General features: G+C 39.4%; 1 protein-coding gene across 1 annotated transcript in view; it reads left to right on the forward strand.

The window, feature by feature from the left end:
- The window catches only part of LOC134531104 (eukaryotic translation initiation factor 5B), a 342,833-nt gene that overhangs the window by 260,758 nt on the left and 56,111 nt on the right, over nt 1-25,964 (forward strand). Inside the window, exon 21 of the mRNA XM_063366652.1 lies at nt 22,639-22,800. Within this exon, the coding sequence (XP_063222722.1) occupies nt 22,639-22,800 (162 nt within the window). The remainder of the gene's footprint in view (nt 1-22,638; nt 22,801-25,964) is intronic.

Here is a 25,964-nt window from a genome sequence, read left to right on the forward strand (position 1 = left end):
ACGCCAGATTTATCGAGAAAGGCGCCGGGATCTCGCGCGACCGCAGGCGGAATTCCCACAGCTGCCAGGTGTCAGGTTAACAGCGACGCGCGGGGAGCAGTGGGATGGAGGGGGGAAGCGACGACCCTTGTTATCTACCAGTCGCGCGCGGCACGTCTCAGGTTGCGGCGGCCACGTGACGTCAGTGGCTGTGCTGGGCCAAGTGCTGGGCCGCCAGCCAGCTCCGAACATGCGTGCGCCGCGGCCCTGATCACGTTCGTAACAGTAGTATGTACAGCTTTTGCCCGAATTTTTTTTTCATGCGACCAAACATTACTGAAAGGGGTGGAAAATAACAGAGGTTTAAAATATATTATTTTTAAAAGGCAGTCATGGGGACTGCCGAAAGAAGTGAAAACTTAAAACTTTGGAATATCTGTGTTTTCTACATAAAAATATTAGCATATTAAGTACTCGCTTCTCTACTGCAGAGTGATTCTACAATTAAACAATTAAAATAATGATCTAAAACACTGTTTAAACAATACACAATATAAACAAATTAAACTTTCCACGTGGTCAGTTTAACTTCACATACTGCTACTGCTTACTTGCTGCTGCATGTCGATGACGCGAACTCACAAGATTTTACCCATCCAAAAAAAGTCGAACACGCACATGATACAGTGGAGTATACACAAACGTTTGTAGGGACGATCGCTCAAGTACAATTCTGGTGCACGTACGTGAGTGTTCTAATCACTTCGTCGCCGCAGATTACGGAAAAGTTGTTTGCTGCGTTAAATTCTTAAAGTATAATACCGTTCCCAGTGCCTTTACATTCACGTCACCTAGGAAACTAGTGATGTGTCGTTCGTGAACGATTCGTTCAAATTCGTTCAAATCGAAAGAATCTTTGAGCGAACGAAATCGTGCGATACGTTCGTGCGGTAAAGAATCGGTTCTTTTAGAGTCGATTCCTTGGAAGCTGAACACGAGTCGGAATAACGGGACGAGAACCGGCCACGCGGCCAGTCTGATTCGTTCCTTGGATTCGTTCGTGAAATGAATCATCGACATCGGGAGTCAGAGTAAATCAGTAATCGCTGCGTGAGCGACAGCAAACGATACTTGACGAGTAAAATAGGGTAACATGAAAAGTATCTACACCTGACAATGTCAACGGTTAAGGACTTGGTTCAAGGTCACGGTTGTGATTCTGTCCCACTGGAGAACACTAGACGTGTGCGTAGTAAGCCCTAACATAACATAAACACCCCCGCCCCCCACATAACTATATTAATGACAAATGTTAATATTGGAGATGATATAGTATTACTTTATTAAGTTTTATCAACCAACAGTTATATTTGATCAATCATAGTTTCAAAAATATATCGGTTTAAAAAATGAAATTAGTGGTTAGAAACCCCCCCCCCCCCCCCCCCCCCCCCCTCGCCCCCCCCCCCCCACATAAGTATATAAATGACAAATGTTAATATTCGATATGATTGAGTAATATTTGATTAAGTTTGTTCAACCATAAGTACTATTTGATCAATCATATTTTCAGAAATATATCGGTTTATAAAAAAACCCAGTTTACTTACCCTCCCCCCCCTCCCCCCCCCCCCCCCCACATATGTATATAAATGGCAAATGTTAACATTGGTTATGATAGAATATCATTTAATCACGTTTAATCAAACAAAAGTACTATTTTATCTATCATAGTTTCATAGATATATATATATCGATTTGATAAAAAAATACTCATTGTTTGCGCATCCACGTGACAAGGGTGATTCTCGCACTGATGCCTTCGAAGTGTTGAAAGCTGTGCAAATTTCTTTTCACATAGTTCACACTGATGTGACCCTTCACGTCAAGGTTTTCTTTGTCTTGGACCGGAATTAATTATAAAATTACATTTAGACCCAGTCTGCGTAAACTAATGTTAACTTAAAATTGTCTATTACGGCCGGAACATGAAAACATGTTGTTTCGGGAATGTTTATTCACAGAAAAACCCGGAAAAAATCAACTATGTTTTTCTAAATGACAACATTTAGAAACAAACTTTATTTCGCAATATTATGTCATTGTTTTCTATATGTCAATAACATTTAAAAACAAACTTTATTTCGCGAATTTACAACACCAATAAATATTATAACTAAAGACGAACACGTAACTCACATATTCCTGTTCAAACGTGATCTACAACATGTATGTATATATGCGTATACATGTACACAGGCCGCTGCGCGTCGCCAGTCAGGCGCAACACGTCACTAGCATGTCGGTGACGCGAACCCGTAAGTTTTGCCCCTACCGAAAATCGTTCAATATGGCTAAATAAGTTTTCACTTTTAAAAAAAGACTTAGTACACTATCAAATCCGTTCAAATTTTAAGTAAATCTTATAAATATTATCTTAACATTTTTTCAGTTATAATATTTAATATATACAACCATTGTTGCTAAGGGTGGAATAAACAAGGGATAAAGGACAAAAAATAATAATCTCCCTTATTAGATTAACTATAATCTCTATAACAATTGATTTTAACAAGTCTAAAAATTATCTAAAACACTATGAAATACGTTCTTATTTATTTTAAACTTCCAAATCATTGTCTAAAATGTTTTTCTTAGGCAAAATTTTTATGTAGCCAACAATTACTCTAAGGGGTGGAAATAATTTTGACTCGATGAACTACTAACGTAAAAACAGGTGTTCAAAATATCAAACCTCCCTTACTATCAAATTCGTTCCATTTATTATTAACCACCTAAATATTATCTTACATACTATATGAAATGTTGGATGCATTGGCTTAAAAAAAAATTCGGATTATTTTCGCTGCATGGAATATGGAAAAATATTTAATCGACAGTTTTGGAATATTGGATTACAAATATGGTGGTACCAGTGGCGTAACTAAGGTGACTGCCGCCCCTGGCCAGAATTGAAAATAGCGCCCCCTCTTGGATTAAAAGTGAAAGGGGGGAGGGTTCAATAACACGAAACCGTCGCGGCGCCCCCCCCCCCCCCCAACCATTGCTCCGGCGCCCCTGGCGGGGGCTATCCCTGCCACCTGCTTGCTACGCCACTGGATGTTACATAGTACAAACGTTTCACCGGTTATAGAAATACACTGGCTTTACATCATATTCCGTAAAACATAATCTTTAAAAGAAACCAAGGTAGATGGTTATATGTTATTTTCTTTACCGTTGATGGGCATTGTTCAATAAGACATAATATGTTTGTTTGGAAACAGCGTTATGCTCTAAGGCTTGACCAAATACTTTTATTGGTTATAGAGGAAAGTGCCCAAAAGTGGACCCACATTTTGTTTTTTTAATAAAAACACATAGAATACTGTAAAAAAATATGTTTTTAAAGCATGAAATATTTACTTTGTTAGGTTGTAAAGCATTTACATTTGTAATTTTAGAAAATATAATGAAAAATTGCTTTAAAAAAATTATTTACCAAATCCTTACACTTTGACGATCTTAAAAATATTTGCCTAAATTGGACCCCTTGTAAAAACTATCAAAATAACATAGAGTAAAATAACAAATAAGGTATTAAATCAAAGAAAACATAATATCTATAGTTTCAAAATATACGTAATATAAACAGTTACTGATTAAGTTTCAAATAAACCTACAGAGTGTAAATATACAGAAGTTATAAACAGAATTACACCATTTAGCGACAAAAGTCGCAAATATAAACGTCCTGTTCAGCCCCTGCACAATCTATATGGGCCCACAGTAAGCACAAACACACATGACCCAAAGGTTCCCTTTAGAATCCTCCATAAATTTCCTACATACACGAAGCATCATCATCTTTGGATGGGAAGACTCCCGGCAGAATGTCCAATTCGGATCTTCCAGAGGACATGCTGTTTTCATCTTCGGTGTTTGATTCTTTCACATTTCTCTCAAAATTCAAACGCCTTGTCACGAGCACTTTTCATTTTCTTGATGGCTCTGTTCCTGAACCACGTCCCCGGCCACGATTCCTTTTGTGTCCTTGACCATGATTTCGTTCTTGCTGTTCTGCTTCCTTGGCTTCTTTAGCTTTTTTAGCTTCCACTAATTGGGTTTTGTAAGTAGTAGATGTAATGACCGTAGAACTGCAGGCCTTTCGTCCTCTGTTCGAGGTCCTCTTTTAAATTTTTGGGATGGGAGTGATGTCAAATGGGCTTGTCTTAGATGATGTGGAACTCTGAGGATCCAAGTTGTAGCTGATGGCCGCGGAATACAATGACCTGCCAAAGACGTTGATGGTTGACTTGGTTCAAACTCTACAATAATTCGTGGTTCCGCTGTGTTATGTGCTTCTCTGCTCTCTCGATAGCTCTGATTTTCTGCAGTTTGTTTCTTCAACACAGATTCATAGAAACTTGAATCTCGTTTTTTGTTTGCCTCTTCAATGTATTCAGCATCAGAGAACAGCTTCTTGTTCAAGGGGTATATGCCTGTTACTTTAAATCCATTGATTGCTATTTGAGCAGTTCGGCATCTAATATAGGCTTTGCCAAACAATTCCATTACATCAAAAGGACTGACAGCGCGCTCATAGTGCCCTAACCACTTCTTGATTTCCTCACTGTAATAAGCTTTGAAAGGACCCATGAAACTTCTATCCAGCGGTTGTAGTTTGTGCGAGGAGTGAGGCGGCAGCGACAGAATGGTAACATTATTCGCTTTTGCCAAGTCGATCAGATCAATATTCTGTGTGTGGCTAAAGTGGCCATCCAAGAGCAACAGCACAGGTTTTTCATTCGTAGGATGGGCAAACTCGATGAAGTGTCGAAACCACTGAGTGAAGGAGTTGGTTTGAATCCACCCTGAAGGGTGCGCTGCAAAGATTGTTCCTGGTGGAGCACCCTTTTTCAACTGTTCACTCATATTTTTCCTCGGAAAAATTACTAAAGGTGGTACAAATGAGCCACTAGCATTCATACAAGCAGCAATTGTTATAAATGCCCCATATTCTCCTGATGTCAAGGCAGCAACCTGTTTTTTACCCTTAAGACCAATTACTTTTGCTACTTTACTTTGTACCACTGTAATTCCACTCTCATCAACATTGTAAATTCTGTCAGGAGAAAGTTACCTTTCTCATTAATATCTTCCAGAACATTATAGAATTTATCTGTATTTTCTTTGCTGAACCCAAGAGCCCGGCTGTAGGATGTTCCAGTAGGCTTCCTTTCTGACAGTTTGGTTTTGTGGCGTTTAAGAAAAAGTTTTACCCACTTTTTCCCAGCAATTCCGTCTTTGAAATGATGTTCATTGTTATTTCTCTCTGCCAATTGTACAGCCATTCTTCGCAAGTCATTACGAGTAAGTCCAAAAAAAGAAGCTCCCATAGCAAGACAATAATGAACAAGCTCATCTGCAAGATCTTCACCCAAAACTGTAGGTCTGCCTCTTTTTGTCATTACTGCTTCCGCATGTGTACTGTACTTCATGTTGGACAACCTCATTAGTGTGGTTTTCGGAACATTAGACTTTTTACTGGCCTTCTTCCAACCCATCTTCTTTTTCCGAACTGCATCAATAGCTTTAGTCATTTTAGATGGAATCCACTTTCTTTGATCAATTTTCCCCATTATCCTTTTGGAATCTGCAACAGAATTCCAAAAGTATAAGAGTATATACAAATAGAAACCGACATAAGACATGAATATGTAAGGGGTCCGGTTAACGGAACAAGGGGTCCGGTTAACGGAACAAGGGTTCCGGTTTAGGCAAATTAAGGGGGTCCGGTTTGGTAACAAACATTTACAGTACACCTTACCATTAAAAAATGTATATAGGTCCAAAGGCTTACCTGCCAATATCTTGGAGAAATGATTAATTATGTAGCACACTGCAAAAACTTTTTACACTGCCACAACACACAATGGCGGGTGGACACGCTAAAAGTGAATCGAGCAAGGTGTGCGTTCCGCTACAGCATGGCAGAAGCCTGGACTACTGTTTGCACTCGGTACCGCTAGAGTTCAGGAGAATGCAGAGCCAGGAGACCGGGGGTCCTTTTTAGAGGGGGTAGTCCGGTTTTGGGCACTTTCCTCTAATATTAGTGTATTTGTTAGTTGTAGTTATTTTGTTAATTTTGTATTGTTTCTCTTACGCAGCAGTCAACACAATGCCAAGGCCAGCAGTTATATGGAAAGAAGTTCTTTTGGAAGCTGAAATATAATGATTATTTCTCGGAAAATGGGTATTTAAGGACCACTACGTCTCAAATTTGGAAATATGTATGCCAAGACAGTCTTCTACGACTAAACAACAAACCCATCTACAAACCTAAACAACTCCACGACTATGTGCAGCAGAACAGACATAACTTGCTTGACCTGTTGTATGAAAAACTTGGCAAAGAAAAGATCTTGGATGACTCTGAAGCCGATAAAGATGGAGAAGAAGGAAGTTCTGATGCATCATCCAATTTTGAAAGCAAAAAATTACATAAGTACGTTTTTAGGATTCCTTATGAAGATTACTATTCATTCAGGCCTGAAGAAGTGCAATATGCAGAGGGCAACAAATTAAAAAGGAGGGTTCTTAAGGGTCAGATATGGGCTGGAGCTGTGGCAGCACACATTTATGAACAATGTGATATTCCATGCGCAATAAGTTTTAAAAGGTGCAAAGTTCGAGTGAATGATGGTGGTTTGGGGCATTTCATTACAGCACATGCAAGATGCTCCGTGTCCGAATGTGCTATGGTAATGAATATCATTGCAGATGATGAACCCATCATAAATCGCCCATTAATTCTAACCATGACAGTTCCTGATCGCAGAAGTGTACCCCACTGCAAGAAAAGACAGTTGCATGGGACACAGCGAGTCAAATATGGTAACGAAATGTTACAAACAAGAGTGTGTAACTGGCGACGCGAAAAAGACGAACTGATGGAATTTGGAGATCCAGAACCCCCTCTCTTACCATCTCTTAGTACATGCCGAAAGACACGAGAAGAAGCAAAAGAACGTGAATGGATACAGCAACCATTTGCTTTTGGCTAAATAAGTGGTTCAAAGAAGTTAAAACTCCTCGAAATGAGTGTGTAATGGACTTTTCATTTGCATTGTTAGGTGCTGTAGCAAGATCGTTTAGTGACATGAGTTTTAAGTAGATATCTGGAAGAGTGTTTCAATATTGTAATGCACAGAAATAATGTTCTACCAAGATGTTCTATTCGTGATGATGTTGCTCACCTCATTAAAACCGTATGCAGGTGGAAATTTTACCCAACAAATGGAAGACTGGTAAGGAAATTTTACATTCGATGTGGTGTAGCTTTCATGCTCAAAGCCAGTACATTTGAAGAACTCCACAATATTTCTTTGGCGACAATGACTTTGTCATCTTCAGAAACTTGTGGCATTTCTGTGTCAGGAGAAAACGAAATTTCAAACAGTGAAGGAGCAAAGAAGTTTCTTGGTTCTCTGCTATCAACACCAAAGCTAGAAGAAATCATAGCGATTGTAGATTCTTTAGACGAATCGCTGGAAAACTTAATTAGTCCTGATGAAAACATGTGTGAAGAACCCGATGCAATGGGGAAAAGTAACATTACACAGTGGGTGGAAACCATCAAAACTCAAGTTAAAGAGAGCTCACAAAATGCTGGACTGGACCCCAATCCGTACTATTGTCCACAATTTTCGGATAAATTAACTCGATTGCTAAAATATTTCCCACTATGGACTAATGTTATGTCACAAGCATTTCGGTCACCCAACAGAGTTGCCACATCAGCACCAGTTGAAGGGGATTTTTCGTTGCTAAAAAAGGCAATCTTGATGTACGAATCCCCACCTCTTTCCATACCTAAGTTCATTGCAAAGCATATTCAAGCTCTGAGTGGTAGCACGAAAATAGCTCATGCTGAGCAAATAAAATCTTTTGAAAGCAGGTCCAAGCAGAAAGACACTAAAGAGTTCCACACCATTTCAAGTCAGGAGTTGATGTACGTAGAGAAATGGAGTGGTAAAACCAATTCCGAAACAAACTCACCTAAAATGAGTAAGTAATTCATGAACTAATGACCATTTTTAATTTTAATGATTTTATTTTTGAATGCAGTTACATTAGTTGTTTACATACCCTTTTTTTCTGAAATAAAATATGTTTACACGTGGTTAAGTCTTTAAGAATTTGATGTTGAACTTATAATCACAAAAATTCATAGGTTCCAAAAATAAAATTATAAAACATATGAGACATTAAATAATAAAAACGTGACCGGAGAAAAAGGTTAAATAACCTCTTCAAACAATTCTGAAAATTGTTATAAGGTGTGTTAAATATTTATCGTTTAGTTTCGTACACATTACAAGATTGATGATTGAGCTCCTGAAATAATGATTAAAGTACAAATAAATATTGAGTATTTTTCTGGATGGTTATGTATGGATAGCTAAAAATAAGGTATTGAAGAAACACTGTTAAACAAACATATTCCACTTTAAAAAAATTTAAGATATAAAATGAAAGTTAATAATTTATTTAAAAAATCAAAGAGTTCGTAAGAGAAATCAAAGTCGATGTTGAATGGTTTTAAATATCTGGGAAGTAAATAAATACATACATAAAAATTTTATAAATAAATGCTTGCCAATATAAAGTTTGTTGAAATATCATTCGAATCCATTCTTCTGTTAAGGCATTATCATGGAGAACATTAACTACTGGATTTACTAATTTTTGTATGATTTTAATAAATTTGAATTTACAAATTGTAAAGTTATCGGTGAATCTCATTTTGTTTATTTAACATTCAGGATAAGGAGAAAATAAATTGAAGTGTTTTTACTTCAAAAAATGCCTAGCAGTAATCTGAATGTACTTTATTATGCAACTGGTACGTTTACCTTAATTTAAAATTAAGCTATATTACAATAATAAAATTAATGACTCACAATTTGTCTCCTATTGTATTATGTATATATTTTTTAGTTAATACAGTTCCTGCAGATCTAGAACATACGCTACCACTAAAGAAGCGAAGAACGTATCTTGAAGTAGAACCTAACATCCTGCTTCATTTAGATGATCCACTGATGTGCAAGGGCTCTGTGGGTATTCTACAGAATGCCAACTGTTTACGACCTATAAAGATAAGAAGTTCCTTCTACCAATTTAATAACAGCTGCCCATTCGATTCCGTTTCCCACTTGATGGCCTGCATGTCTCTGGATCACGGTGGGTATCGAGAATTCTTAAGAAAATCTGGAAATGCATTCGGAGAATTCGTCGAGTGTTTCCTGATAAATGGAGCAAATTCAAGGACATACCAGAAACGAGTAGAACTTCTCTATCTATACTCCTCATCGCCATCTCGTCTTTGTAAAGCGAAACGTAGGTGATGCCGATGACTCAGTTGGTGCATTTATCGCCAAGGAACTGAATTCCCTGGAAAGTGTTGTTACTTATTGTTGCTGCTGTTTAGAAGGATGTTCAGCAATAAGTCAGGTAAGAATGGATATGTTTTTGAATATAAACTACAACGACATTGCTAGTGGAATCCATAATCTTTATGTTGCGGTGACCAAAGCGATGGTGTATACAAATAAATTATGTAACACTTCACGTAACTTGAAAGTGACAAAAAAAACAATGGATCATGTAATGTTAGAACCCTGTGTAAGAACCTGATACTGGCATTAGGTTGTCTGAAGTTCCTACTTCTCTAGACATTCAGGGCAAATGTTATGTACTAGGAGGTGCTATTGCCCTAGTGGGAGGGAATCACTTTGTATCTTACTGCTTGCGCAAGGACAACTCTTGGGAGCTGTACGACGATCTGACCCAAAAAGTGAAAAAAGTTCGGGATAGCAGTGAGTTTCAAAAACTAGAAGTACTATTCTATGTTTTAAAATAGAAGATGAATATTGTGATAATTTTAAATGAAAGTAAAGGTTAGGCTGATTTTAATTATTTTAAAGTTGTGGCAGCTCGTATTTTAACCTTTAATTTATTTATTTATTTCTACGAGGCATTTCACCCAACGATTCTCCTCTTAACCGACTGTTCTCAAATACCATAGTGCTATCTAAAGTATCATAACCGATGTTAATAAATTAAACCAAAGCTTTCATTTATCAGCAGAGTTTTGAACACTAAAACCTGCCTGTGGTGTTACAATGGGAATGGGCCAGTGTTTATCCGATTAAAATGTTACAGCTCATCCTCATTCATATTTTTTTCCATTAATTGGTTTCAAAAGGAACATTTATTCATAGTTTTATGACCTGAATTTATTCTAAGATCATGAGAAGCAATGGAGGATTAAAGTTAATGTTGGCCAAGGTAGTGCTCATACCTAGAGTGTGGAATCCTATTTCAGTCATTGGGGGGGGGGGGGGGGGGGGAGAGATCATTGAGGCGCAATACTAGGCTGAAAAGCGCATATGTGCCTCGTTTCGGACCCAGTTGTTATTTACATGGTCAATAAAGCTTTCTACCGTACAGCTTAAAGGCTTTAAAAAAGATCTTTACTCTTGAGCAGTTTGCTGGTGTAGAACAAAAGAAACATGATTACTTAAAATTATTATTTAAACATACTGTAACAAAGGTACTTGGGAATGTAGTTGTTAAAACCGCCGCCGGACTCCTCACTGTGTCGCGCGCTCATCACTAGCGATTTCACGCACGCAACCAAAATTTTTAAACGCTATTTGATGATAAAATATACGACGTAATAGCAGCGATCCGAATCACACTGAATTCGTGTTATTGGCTTAGCTAGGTCTATCATAATTCTTAAATAAACAATAAAAAAAGTTTGATAAAAAATACGTTCATGAAAGGGCACTTCTGAAGTATACATTAAGACATAGCTTATAAATCGTGACAGTCGTTATAGTCATTAGTAACTGACGGCAAAAAAAAAATATTATTAGACTACAATTTTCTGCTCATTTCATTTGCAAGCAGAGCATAAATTAGAATAATTGTAGTTCCAAAATTTCGTTGTGGTGAGCTGACTTCATAGGAAAAAAACTTGGTAAACTTGGGGGAAGGTGCTAAAGGGGGTCAACACAACATAGACTTACTTGTGGAGTGAAGAGTGCAGGATCGGGCGGCATCTAGCTGGTATGTATGGCCTCGGTTCTCGTATAAAATTGCTCCTATAAGAGCGACAGTTATAAGCGTGCTAGAGACCCTGGGTTCGAGCCCCCGCCAAGGCATGAATGCCACCCTACATGTGTCTATCAGCTAAAATAACTCTAAAATCATAGACTATGTCAAATAAAAAATTCTTCTAAGCAAAAGTAAATCATTTATGGTGGTTAATAATTTTTTACCAACGAACCAAACCTTAAAAATAACTAAAAAAGGTAGCAAAGTCACTTCTAAAATGAAGACGTAATTTCAGTCACACGTCAGTAGCTCGTTTTTTTTAAATTATTTTTGATTGTATAGATTTTGAAGGAAAAATTTTTAAAATGCAATTTTAAATGTTCAAACCGGAACAATTTCTTGATGATACATTTAAATTAAATAAAAACTATGTATATCAATCTTACAACGCTCCTTTAAAAATTATTGTGCAGTAGTTGCAAAAAAATTATAACTAAGTACATCAGTCTTAATATTTTATAAACTGTAATTTTGTTTTCAGAATTAAAAAAAATGTTTTATACGTTTCATTAAATAATTGAAGAATTTGGAGTCTTAAAAAACATATATTTGAAGTAACTTATTTTTTTTTAATTTACGAATATCACTTTTTATGTATTTATTGTGTAGAAATATTAATAAATTTAGGACGTTCATATTAGCGTCAATTATTTCATTTTTAAAATTAAAAACAAATTGGTCTATTGAGGCCAAAACATGCGCTAAAACATATTTAAACTTCGGAGTCAGCACTTAACCTAATTTACTCTCTGTAATAACATTATTTTAAATAGTTTATCAACTAATTGTGAACTCAGTAAAGAGCTCTACAGGCGCAGGCATATTTATGTACTGTCCACGCAAATGCAGGTTTATATACCCATGTTCTGAAACATTTATGTACAAAGCACCCCATATGTTCTCTGGAATGTTACAGATGAATCGATCGAACATATTTGATGCAGTCAATACTTTTCCGAAATTTAAAATTTACAAGAAGACAAATTACTGAGTTATGTAGTCGATTCCGTGAACACTAGTAGTCGTGTGTGGTTGAACACTCGTTATCACAGACGTATCATCTTCCCGGGCATCGCTTTCTTCTGGTTTTTGGGAAGGAGGGGCAGCACGATACGATACGCGACGTTGCCATGTGACGCTCGCACCTTGTGCCGTAGTTCCACCAGGAGTAAGGAGTCGCTCTTGTGGGCTGTGGGCTACTGAAGGCCGGCAGTTCACCGGCTGCTTGGTGAGCTCTCCGAGGGCAGCTGAGCCAGTGTCTTGTGCGACCGAGCGCGTCCCGCGGGTGGCCGATGCTAATTACTTTGCTGGGTTCACCATGAATATATCGAATACTAGTCCATGGACCGTCTGGAAACCTGAGGGGAAGTGCAGTTCGGTATGGTTGAGAAAAAAATTAATAAATTTGTTAAATACCAAATTACATTGAAATAAAGAAGTAAAACCAAAGGGAAAAATCCAAACAGAATCTATTGTAAATACTCTCCTGAGAGAATAGTCAATTAAAAATTATTTTCATAAAGTATAAAACTTTTATTTTTCAATGCTTTCGTTTTTGGCATGCAATTTTCTTATAACCTCAGTCGTAAACTATTTTTTTAGTGTCCTAATATTACGATAATATCTTACAATCTGCATGGCAATAAATATTTGTTACATTCAGCAAAATCCATGCCGATTGGTTGTAACTAGTGTTGCTGTAATTACATGCATTTTAAATTGTTCTGTATTAGTTTATCATTGGTTTAGAATAATACGTTAATTTGTGCAACAAATTATAATTCTTCAGTGCAATATCTACATATCCAGGTTAAATGTTTTGCCACCAATAAAAAATAAATATCTTTGAGGCATATCGACTCGAGGTTTTTTTAAGACTTGATTTTTATGTTATCAAATCATGCCGTAATAAAAATAAAATAATTTTTTTTTTGTATTTTTTATACAGTAAGTTTTTTTTTCCATTTCATGTTTCTGGGTTAGAATAATATTCTAATTCCTTGCCTAATCTTATATTTTTTACCCAAGTGATATGTAGATTGGGTTGCATGTACTCTGAAACCTTTTTCTTATAACTGTCGGACGTAAAAAAAAGTTTCCATCATTGTTTTAGACATACCTCCATTTTCACAGTCATTCTGCTGGAAAAGTGTCATTCGACTTCTGTTAACGTAGAGATGTTCTCACGTGTATCGTTACATTACTCCTCTCGTGCCGCAGTTTTCCCACCACTTGCCGGACGACATCAAGAAAATACAATTCGCAGTCGCAATCAAAGCAGTTTGTTTTAATTAACATTTCTGTGCTTCTTCAAGAGAAAAGTAGGTTGTTTGTGTTTTACTTCTAATTTTACAGTTTAGAAACAATTAAGAAATTACTGTTCCAGATAAAAAAAATCATTACATAGCTTTAGAAAAAGTCTTATTTCATACTTTTTGACGTGAATACGTCTTTAAAATTGCTTACATAGTGGGAGGCAATTCAAAAAACGAATGATAACAAAGTCGGGGGATACAATTTGTTGTTGCAGCTACATATCTATCGTCTCCATCCAAAATTTAATTACACCACTGGATAGCTAAAGGATCAAAGAATTCGTTACGCTAAGTGAGGACTGTGACGCATCGCGCGCGGAGGAGAGGGAAGCGCCGCCATTTTGAGGTAATTTTGCTGTGTTTCGAGATTTCCATTTAGTATAACTTTTGACTCGGAGAAGCTACGACGTTCGTTTACGTTTCAATCGTCAGTTACATTGGATATATATGGTGTTAAAATAAAAATATATAATAAAATATATATAATGTCGGCCTATACGCTACTTCTTAGTGTTCAAACATGATTATAACATACATAGAATAGCGTATTTTATATTTTGTATAGAAAATATTACATGTTACGTACACGTATCCACGTACAACACACGGCCGTGTCCATGAGACAGTCACCCCCCCCCCCCCTTTTTTTTCTTCTTCAGATTTTAACATGGTCTTCCATGTATTGCATTTTTATATTGTGTGCGCCTGCTTGAATTTCTGGGTACTATTTTGGTAAATTTATTTATTTGTGTTGATTAGTGATCCAAAGTACAGTAACCTTATGGTAGAATTTAAATAACTTTTGGGTATTAAATGCTTATACATATTAAAAAAATTCATCAATTAATGTAATCCATAAAAATACACTTTCATGTATATCTTTTTTTTTTCCTAATAAGGGCGAACAGCGTGCGCTTCGAACGTAATTAACAACATTTATTAACTTATTGAATAGTCTGAAATAAAAAAAAAAGACTGTTCAGTTTACCTATCTGTGTACATGCTTAAAATAGTTGCTCAATTTGTCTCGCTTTGCATGTCTTTTGGATGTTACAGATTTAGAATATAAATTCATACATAAAGAGGTTAAAAATAAGCGGTTACTCATTACTGTTCAAGTCAAATGTCATGGCGACTCGTCCATCTAGTTGCTCACTCATTGGTCAACAGAAAAGCATGTATAATAGTATCTGATATTGTTAACATCTCGGTTGTAAGCAAACCGTTACCAAAATAGCGACGGGACATTGAGTCAAGTTCTCAGATGTGGCAATGAAGTTCCGCCCTCTAAGAAATTAGGTGCAAACTATACAGAGGATTCTGAATAGCATTGGTAGTGAAATGTAGTCGCAGGTGAGTGAGTCTCTAGCCACTATTTTATAAACAAATATTTTATAAACAAAACAATCTTAGACTTCATAAAACAAACCATGGCATTTATTTTATATTCCAGCCTCATGAATCATCAAAAATTGTATAAACACATTTGGCAATCACTGGCTACTCACGCTTGAAGCTTATGGCACCTTCCCTTCCTTCGTTGCGGGTTGTACAGCCACACCAAATCACCCTCCTGAAATCCGGTTGAGTTATCCTTCAGATCGTACCTCATCTTATTTCGATTCGTCTCTAATCTAAGATTTTTGCGGGCTTCTTCATGTATAAGCGCCATTCTCTCTAGAGGATTCACATAATCAGTGTTGCTGTTCGGCTCCCTGCAAGGACGATCGAACTTTACTCCTGTTAATGCTTTGCTACAACCATAGCAATGTGTTCCTCGAGTTATGTTGAACCTCTTCACCATGACATCGTACTGAGGATGTAGGGCTGTAGTCCTGGTTTTATTTATTTCCAACAACCTAAACACCTACTGTAATATTGTCGACTCGAAATTGCGGCCTTGGTCTGAGTTGAGATCAATTGGTACCCGAAATCTGCAAATGAAGTTGTTGACTATTTCATCAGCAATGGTAGTGGCTTCTTGGTTAGGAAGTACATAAACCTTTGGCCACAGTTGAAATAATCCATTGCTACCAGAATATACAAGTCTTTAGTCTTGAGAAAGGTCCAGCTATGTCGATGGCTATCCTCTCAAAGGGGGCCCCTACATTGTAGGCCCTAATTTTCCCACGACTCCGCTGTTGTGGCCCTTTTTTAGCCGAGCATGCTTCCCATTATCTAAACAAAGTCTCCACATCCTGGCGACACCTCAACCAATAGTAGCATTAATATATCTTAGCTAGAGTTTTGTTCATCCCTAGATGACCACCAGAGGTACCATCATGGATTTCTTTTAACACTTCTGCCACTAGACTCTTTGAAAGGGGTGGTTGCATGATAAATACTTTTCCATTTATATTTATCCATGCCCTCATTAGCAGCCTATTCATCCTCCTCAAGGCCTACTGTGCCCAGTAAGCTTTCACAGCCCTTCGGTCACTGGAGATTTCATGCCATATTGGACGTCCAGTACCATTCTCTAGCCAGGTTATAATGGGTGCCAAGTCAAGATCTTGCCGCTGCACTACTTTCAAGTTAGCATTTTCCCATTTATCTTCCCATTAGTTATCGTTGTTTGCCGAACATCTTCGATTTTCTCATTTTTCTCTGCCCTATTGCAATGGTGGCAGTCTACCTTGCAAGGGTTATGGGAGAGGGCATCAGCATTGCTGTAAATTCGGCCTTTCCTGTGTTCTATTCGACAATAATATTGCTGTATCTGTTCATTCCACCTAGCAAGTTGTCCTTCTGGATTCTTGAACTGTAGTAGCCACTTAAGTGCGTGATGGTCAATGCATAAAAGGAATTTTCTCCCATGTAAATATTTGTGGAAATGTTACAGAGACTTCACTACAGCCAAGAGTTGTCTTGTGATGCAATAGTTGTGTTCAGGCTTAGACAAAACTTTGCGTTTGTATGCTATTACTTGTTCATTTCCATCTTGAACCTGGGAAAGTACAGCACCCAACCCATCTCCGCTTGCATTTGTGTCGAGGATATGCTCTCCATGTTGACGGGGGTAGGCAAGTGTGTGGCTAGTATACAAATATTCCTTAAGGCCTTGAAAGGCAGTCTCACATGCTGCAGTCTATATAACTTGTATTTTACCCTCGGTCAGCTGACGCAATGGTTTTGCGATTGTCGAGAACCCTGTCATAAACCACCTATAGTGGGTACAGAGTTCCAAGATAAACCTTAATTCATGCTTATCCTTAGGTTGAGGCCACTCTTTAACAGAACGGATCATTTTAGGATTTGTTCGCACTCAATCCTGCGATACAATATGTCCCAGGAATGTTACCTCATGCTGGAAAAGAAGCATAGATTTCGCAAATGTTTATTTACTGTATTTTCCACCACGATAATGTCGTCCAGGTATACTAGGCATTTTTTCCAAGTCAAATGATGCATCCAAGTTCCATCAATCTTTAAAAAAATTGCAGGAGCATTACATAACCCGAATGGTAACACAGTGAACTGGAACAGCCCACTCCCTGTTGTGGAAGCAGTATTCACATTAACCTTGGGGTGCAGCTCCACTTGCCAGTAACCACTCTTTTGGTCCAGTGTAGAGAAATATTTGGTGCCAGAGAGTGTATCAAGTGTGTCATCGATAGGTAGGAGGGGGTAGCTGCCCTTTGTGGTGACTTCATTCAGCTTCTGGTAGTTCACACAGAACCTCAGTTGGCCATCCTTCTTCGCCACTAAACCCAAGGATCACTAGTGGTTCTATAACACCACCCTCCATACCTGCGATAAACTTCTCTGCTTCTTTCTATTTGGCTAGAGGCAGCCGCCGCATTGCTTTGATTGGCTCCGCATCAATTTTGTGTTGGTAGACCAGGTTTGTTCTACCGAGGTCAGCATCCCCTAAGGAATATACATCCTGGTTGCTTACCAGAAAATCTTTGTCTTCTTCTATTTCTTCATCTGTTAGATTATTTCGGCATCACCTTAGTATATTGTTGCGATCGCGGGTTCATAAAGGATAGCCCAATTAATAGATTTTAATACCACACAGTTTTATTGATGGCCTATACTTATGTCACAAATAATCTTCTGAAATGGCAAATAATCAATTGCACTTCAAAAAATGTTGCTTCCACAGTCACTCAGTTTCCACACACCACACACCTCGCTGGGCCGCCCCTCTGGCGCAACTCTGGGCGCAGCACCCCTCGCGGACCTCCGTCGCGGGACTCCATCGCCGCACTCCACCGCCGCCATCGCACCTCCCTTCGCCGAGGATCCGCCCGATGCCTCGCTCGGAACTTCGCTCGGGACTCCGCCGCGCCCGCGTCACTATCGTCCGGAACTGAACTCTTTGCCCTGGAACTTTTGTCCAGGGACTTCGCCACTCTGCTGCACCCGCGGCACTATCGCCCTGGAAACTCCGCCGCGGGAAAGCTCCCGCCTGAACTCTGACTCCCCCTGAGGCCAGCGTCCTCGTCTTATATACTTATAAGCCCAGGCGCCTTCTCGAACTCACGAGCGCGGCTGGGGACAGTCGCGCCACTCCGCGCCGACCCGACGGCAGAAATCTCTCGAAACACGTGTCGGCGGCTCGAGAAACTACGCAGCTGTCAGGTTTCGGATGTCAGCTAACAGCACCGCGCGGGGAGCTGAGGGCTGGAGGGAGGTGAAGCGGTGACCCAGGTGCGCACGGCACATCTCATGTTATGGCGGCATGTGATGTCAGCCCAGCTAGCTCTGCACCTGCGCGTGATGCGGCCTTGCTCATGTTCGTAACAATATGTTCTATATTTGGCTTCAGTGGTTGCACGGCATGTCATAATGGGTGACGAAGACTCACACTGGCCTACCCAAGAGACTGGTTCACATTAGGTCTCCCTGTTTAAGAACCCTTATTCGAGAATTGAGGTTGGCCACACTGACTGGTACAACCTCGAAAAACATTGCAATGCTTCGGGTGACTAGGAGCTTCTTCAGTCCTAATGTCATATCTGTCTCAATCATGTAGCTCATGTTGCCCCTAGGTCTCCCACAATCCTAGCTACTCTTATCTGCTCATGATTTGCTAGAATTGAAACAGATTCGCTAACTACCACTTTCATTACAGGAACTTTCAATTGGTCGGGGTAAAGAAGGCCACCTCTTCATCTTTAATATGCAGTACTTGTCCTTCCATGTCAATAACGAATCCGTATCGATTAATGATGTCCACTCGTAGAATTACCTCATCGGTGATATAAATAAGAAAGTTCTGTGATCATGTCCATGTTCCAATCCGTACCTCCAAATCCAGCTGTCCATGCACCGGTGAAGTGTTTCCGGTGGCGGTTTTGAGTATATGGGGTGGATGTTATCTTCTTTTCTCTACTTACAATGCGTGTGCCAATTATAGATGCCGATGCCCCTGGGTCAACAGTAAGTAACACTGTCTGCCATTGATCCATCCATTAAGCCACAAATTTTCATGTTCTCTACGAAATACATGTACGGGAAAAACCCTAGGGGTTACCATTTCCTGTAGAGCTGGCATGCGCCCCTCACATCATCTATTGCTCGTTTCTCTGTTGTTCTTCCTGTTTCTTTTCCTGCTGCGATTTCTTTCTACGTGTAGGGCAGTTCCACTGGATGTGTCCTGGTTAATTTGCAGACGAAGCACCGCGGGCATTCTCCTGCTCTTCTGATCTGGTTACCTGAAGTGTCATTCAGCAGCTTCTTCAATGACCTGAGAATATCTACTTCATTAGTGGTGTTTCTGGCATTTGCTCCATCGTAGGTATGCTGTTCAGCTCACCTTGTCAGCTCGCCTTGTCCTGATGGTTGTGTTTCTTGAGGCACTGCGTGCTGCCTCGATTTCCAGGGCATGGAGGAAGGCCTCGCAGGTCTTCTTGTGCTGGGCGAAATGAAGAGTTTGTTGAACCTCCGCATCGCTGAGTCCATCTATAAACGCACTGATAGCTAGCTGCTTGTGTAACTCATTTGGTGCTTCTGAGTAAGGTGCACGAATCCCTCAATGTCGGCATCGAATTCTTGTAGTGTTTCTGAAGATCACTGTTGGCATGTCTTGATTTATGTTCTATACACTTCCCTATGTGTCGGTCGCCATACCTCAGCTCAAGGGCCTCTACTAATATTCCATAGCCTTTCTGTCTTGAAATGGTATGGTCTGCAATAGCTGTAGTGGAGATCCTCTCAGGGCCAAAACGTGTGCCATAGACTTTTCTTCCTCGCCCCATCCATTTACTTGTGCAGCTGCCTCAAACTGTCTTCTGTACACTGTCCACGAAGACTGACCATCGAATGTGGGTGGCTTTAATTTTGTGAGGCTGCTGGAAGTGCCCTCCACCTTAACCTCCTCGGAGTTACTCTTCCAGTTTGCAGCAGCTGTAGCATCCTTATCAACCGACGGCACTCCACGGTCACAGCTTCTACGCGCCGTTCGTTTGCCTTTTCAAGTTGAATTAACTGTTGTTACTGTCGGTGAAGTTGCTGTTCTTGTTGTACGAGTTGCTGTTCTTATTGTTTAAGGTTCTGCTCCAAACTAAGCACTTTACCTTCCAACTGGATGCTGGTTTCATCTATCTTTTTCTTCATTCCTTCTTGTTTCTTCTTGGCCTCTATCTCGGTCTTCATAGCATTTCTTACCTCTTCTTCTTGGCCATTCTTCATTTAATTCATTTCCTTTTGGTTACTCTCGATTTTATTATTCATCGGCCGCCATATTTTTGTCCACATACACTAACAGCCTATCACTACTGTAATATCCTGTACGAGCTAACATAAACCCTTACTAAAAACCAACACTTTTACTACTTCTGCTGCTACTGCTACTACTACTTCACTCAGAACTACAATTCCTAAACTAACCCAATTCTCGAATAGCTAAATTTGTAATAATGTTTTACCTTTTTAATTTTAATAAAAGACACCAAAATGTTATGAGTAAAATGTTGGGAGGAAACTGGGTTTGTAAGGTATAGCCCAAATAATTGGTTCAATTTTATTTATTACTAACGTCTACACCATAAATTTAATTAATGCGCTTAAGATCTCTGTCCACAAAAATTAGTCTAACACTGGTCGTTGGAATATTAACACTTTCCACTGGAGCGTGGCTCGATAATGGCTTGCTCTTCTGTCTGTCTCTCCCCGCTTCCTTCGCACTCTCACCCACACCGCGCCGCAGTACAGTCCCCAACTATCGCTCGTCGCGCCCGACTGGCTCGCCAGGCCTTCACTCGCAGGTATCGCCTCCCGATAGGTCCGGTTCGCTCACAAGGGCCACTTGCCCTCTTCACCCCTCATTGATCGCACAGGTATCTCCAGTATCACTCCCCGAGGTACAGACTCTCTAAGCTCTTCGCTCGGAACTCTCGTGAAGGCCGGCGTCGCTGCTTTTATACTCTTGGAAGACTTTCTGTAACCGACTGGGGTTTGTAAGTGTTGCGTCACCTTGGGCCGACCAAACGCCCGAAAAGTCCAAAAAGGCGGTGTTTATATTCGCGCCACTCCGCGCGGTGGCGGGAAACCTGGAGAATTCCCAGGCCATTAAAAGGGTAATTGGCATTGCAAGAGGTGGGACGGTGCTATGGGAGTGGTATAGGGGGGAAGGTAGCGAGGACCCTCGTAATCGGGCCAAGCACGCGTGGCATGCCAGTGGACGACGCGTGACGCCAGTGACCTTGTGGGGATGCCAGCCAGCTCCGAACCTGGTTCACGTCGCGGTCCTGTCTGCATTCTTAACAGTATGTACTTAAGAATAAAATAAAATATATTTTAGTTCTAAAAATATCTTTATTGTAGAAGGCATACAGGTTTTCTGAAATATTTATTGGTGATTTATATTGCAATCAGGTATATATATTGTTTTTAATAAGCCAACAGTTTCCATATAATCAACACAAACACTAACATTTATACACAAAACGTAAATCAAAACTATGTGCCCTCCTTTAATGTATAGTATTCGTGCGGGATTCCATTAGCTTTTTCCTCTCTACGAAAATAATTATATCCGGTCCTTTCATTCTTTGCTGTGAATAGCAATATGCGTTCACAAACACGTCCTTACTTCGTGTCGCTATACACACATCATTATAATACATAGGAACTTGAAAACTTTACCTTGCTTTTAAGCCTCTTTCTTCCCAAGTAATTGACACAGCTTAATCTTTAATTCAGCTTTGAATGAATTCAAATTAAAAAAAAATGTTCTATGTCAACTCTTTTCATCATAGCTTATTCCATTATTAGTGGATGTTTGTTTACATCCTGTGTCCTACGGTTACAGTGCCGCTTCAACCGGCCGTTACTTGAATTTCTTGACTCCGCCCCATTTTAAGTCGTCCATTGCGTGGGTCATAAATAAATAGTTTGATCCAAACGTTTAAGGGGTTTGCTTACACTTTAAACTGCTAATGATTTGGCCATATTTTGACCACTGAAAATAAGGAAACTCGACCAGGCGGAAATCACGCGTAAAAACAGAAACAAGCCTAGAACATGCCTTAAATGAACTGATTTTTCATGAATCCTCCGGCCCCGTTGTTTTCGTGCGAGCTGAGGCTTCGGAGGTTTCACACTTGTCAGCAGCGACCGAAAAATAAGTTAAAACGAACAGAACGAATAACCGAATGGAACCGAATATGTGTGAAACATGCCCTAGGATTGTTTTGTAAGGGTCGAGGTCGTGGTGGGTTTGGCGCGAAACCTACAAAATGAGGGGGCTCAGGAACATAGTGGTGATAGCGGTGGAGGTCGGGAATTTTCCAGATGGAGTTTGACATACCATAATTTAAACGTTTCAGATTGTAATCTGTAGCTAACTGAAAGCTTTTTTTTTTAATTTTTTTTTTACTTTCATCGCTGTATTCTGGAGCCCCTCAAATATCACCTGTCTAGGTGGAGACTCGCACAAAAATTGTTGATTGTTTTATATAAACTGAACAGAATTAAATGCTGTGACCATATACCCGTTTTTCGACATGGTATTGTGTCGAAAGCTGTTGCCAAGTAGATAATTTCAAATTAACTTATATTCCTGCAAAAAAAATTAGCTTTATTCGCGGGGGTTTTATTTTATAATTTAGTATGTAACACATCTGTGCTAAAACGTGCGAGGAAAGAGAACTGGTCGCCGTGAGCGGACTGAGGCGGGACTCGCGGATGTGCGCGGTGCTTGCAGTTCGTGGACCTGGGCGTGGTGACGAGCATCGAGAACAACCACAAGCCGGTGGAGAGCGCGCGCAAGGGCCAGGAGGTGTGCGTGAAGATCGAGCCGGTGGCCGGCGACTCGCCCAAGATGTTCGGCAGGCACTTCGACGAGAAGGACTTCCTCATCAGCAAGGTGAGTGCGCGTCATAGCAGGGTTCAGCGGGCATGACGAGGATTCCCGTGAGGAGGAGCGGGCACAGCTAAAATACTAAAATAATATTTTTTGTACATCATTTTTTTTCTTTTGGGAATTGGAGGTGGGGGGGGGGGGGGGGTTGGCAGCATGGGGACTTAAAGAAAAAAGTCTTCAAAAATATTATTTTCTTGAATTTAATGATTGTCTGAGATATTATTGTAATGATTCAAATTTGAAACAAAAGTTTTTTTTTTTTAATAAAATTGCGTATTTTCACTAACGAATAAACAAATGTGACCGGTTTCTTTGCTTACGACATTATCAACTTAAAATATAAACTTAAGAGTTTAACCGTGTGTTTTGATTAATGTTATATTTTATATATTCGTTGATAATATCGTGTGTTATAACAGACACCACTTCACAAGTATTTATTTATTAGTGAAAATATGCAATATTTATTTTAAAAATAAATGTTATGAGTTTTTTTATACTTGTTTATTTATTTTATTTATTCGTCATATTTTTACATGTGGCAAATTGGCTTATAATTAACCACACATTAAAATATAATCATATAACGTTTACAAACAAAAATAAACATTAAATAGAAAAACAAAGAAGCGATCACTTAAAATAATGACTAAACTAAGAAAATAGCTAACACTTAAACCGCGAAAAAATTTATAATTAGGTAATTGCTTTTTTTTTTCAGTATGTGCTCTTAAATGGTGGTCTTACAGAAAAAAGCACACGATATAAATATAAAATTAAAAGAAAATATAAATAAAAAATAAACTATCAGTAGTATAGGATAGCCGGAACTGGGACAGGCGCCAGGCGCAGGATTGAAGATTGTTTACATTGTGACGTCACGGCGGCCATCTTGGAGGAGTGTAACGGGACACATCGTAACGGGACAAGTTCGACCTGGAATTTGATCCTCAAAAATCGCCAAAAATGACCAAAATTGGGCAAAAATTGCCCAAAATTCCTCAAAAATCGTCCAAATTTCAATTTTTTTGAAAAAAATTTCCGCCAAAAAATCTCAAATAATTCCACAATTCAAAAATTCGGATTTCGAAAATCCTCAAAAGTCGTTTTGCCCTAGAAAGAACCCAAATTCCTAAAAGAGGCTTAAGCATCCTTGTCTACAGCCTCCGATAAGCCTCTGACGTCATCTAGGATTATGACCGCCATCTTGGATGGTTGTGACCTTGACCTTGACCCCGGCGACCATTTTGGATCAGCCATCTTGGATCCGCCATCTTGGATGACGTCATTGTGTTCTCGAAAATTCCGGCATTGTGTTTTCTGCCATATTGGACGATGACGTCACCGTTGCAATTTACGTTACGGCCGCCATCTTTAACTTTTTTATTTATTATCCGAATTTAATGAAATTTTTTTTTTAAATTATAAAAAAATTTAAATAATAAAATTTTAATAAAAAAATTAAAAAATCATACATTAACGACACGGAGCTCGGAGTCCTCGGTTCGAACCCGTCGAGTACAAAAAAAATTAAAAATGGCGACCGATCCTTCCCCCTAGGTGGGTGCTGGCAGACTGACTCCCACCACTTTTTATCATCATCTAGTATGACGTCATGGCCGCCATCTTGTCTTCGATGCTGGAAGCCATCATCATTGTATCGTCGGCTAGAGTGCGCCGATGACATGTTAGTTTAATTCGTATCCGCTAGAGTGCAGTTATAATTTATTACTGTGACACCCTCCATCTTGTCATTTGGCCGCCATCTTGAAAATCCGTAATTATTTAGCTAGAAATTCGGGAACACTTTCAAAATTCATTAAATAAATCACTCATTAATTTACATATTGATTCGATCGATTCCCGTCCTCGGTTCGATCTTGGATGATGAAAAAAAATTAAATATAACATCAATTTAACATAATAGTAACAGGTTCGAGGAATTAAACACTGCAAGTTCTTTTACAAACATAATATTTATTACATAATTTCTATTCTACTACAGGATCATTTGAGAAAGCCAGCAATCTTATAATCATTTAGTTCCGCAGCGGTGTGAAATGACTAATTCTTAGCTCCAATCGGTTTATACTAGACAGAGTCCAGCCAGAACCTTTACAGACATAGTCCACCTCTTCTTGACAGAGTTTCTGGATACCGTTTTTAACAGTTTGCTTGATATCGTTAGAACTGTAAATTACTGCAGCCGATGTCTTGAATGCACACTTCTTCACTTTGTCATCGAACGGATAAGGCTTTCCATATATACAGTCCAACCACAAGTTATATTTCAAAGGTCCGTTTGTTGCTACATCATCAGTAAGCTGATTGATTATGTCCTCTCTGATATCATCAAGAAAATTACAAATGTCCTTTGACTCACTTAACGTACTTGGATAATAGTAGTCTTTCAATGTTCCACGAAATGCAGACTGCGCCAAGTAGAAGCCATTATCGTTCACTTGTAATGCTCCGAACACAGTCTTAGGTTTATTTTCCTGTTCAGACGTCATACCAATCGGTTGCTGCACATCGGTTTTCTTGCTTGTACGCTCACGAGCCTTCAACCTAAACCGAGGAGTCGAAATTTCTGCAGGTAGTTCAGCAGTAGGCACACGGACTTCACCTTTACAGTTTTTCGCATGTCGTCGCAAATTATCAATTCGAGTAAACCATTCATGACACTCATCACATCGAAACTTCATGCGAGATGGATTCTTCGTGCATTTGCTCCGCTCATGTCTTCGTGCATCATGGGAAAATGCGAACGACGTATCACAGTAGCTGCAAGGATACCGTGGTGATGAAGACGATCCTTTCAGACCCGATCCAGATACAGGCGTTACAACACTAGTACCATTTCCAGGCATTCTCTTATGCACATCGATGCATCGTTGTTGCGACGAAACCTTTACTTTCTGCCGAACAGCAGGGCCTTTGCATGCCTTCATGTGCGTTTTCATATTATCTTTTCTGGCAAACTGCTTATGACATTTCTCACAAACAAACATTTTACGATATAGGTTCTTGACACATTCGCTCCTCTCGTGTCGCCGAGCATTGCTGCTGTTTGAGAAAATCTTGTCGCAATAACAGCACCGATGATCGCTAGTTGTCAAATCAGCATCCATTGAAGTCTCCATCGAGGTCGTATCGTCGATCGTCGT

This window comes from Bacillus rossius, chromosome 3 (genome assembly GCF_032445375.1).
Source record: "Bacillus rossius redtenbacheri isolate Brsri chromosome 3, Brsri_v3, whole genome shotgun sequence".
NCBI lineage: Eukaryota > Metazoa > Arthropoda > Insecta > Phasmatodea > Bacillidae > Bacillus > Bacillus rossius.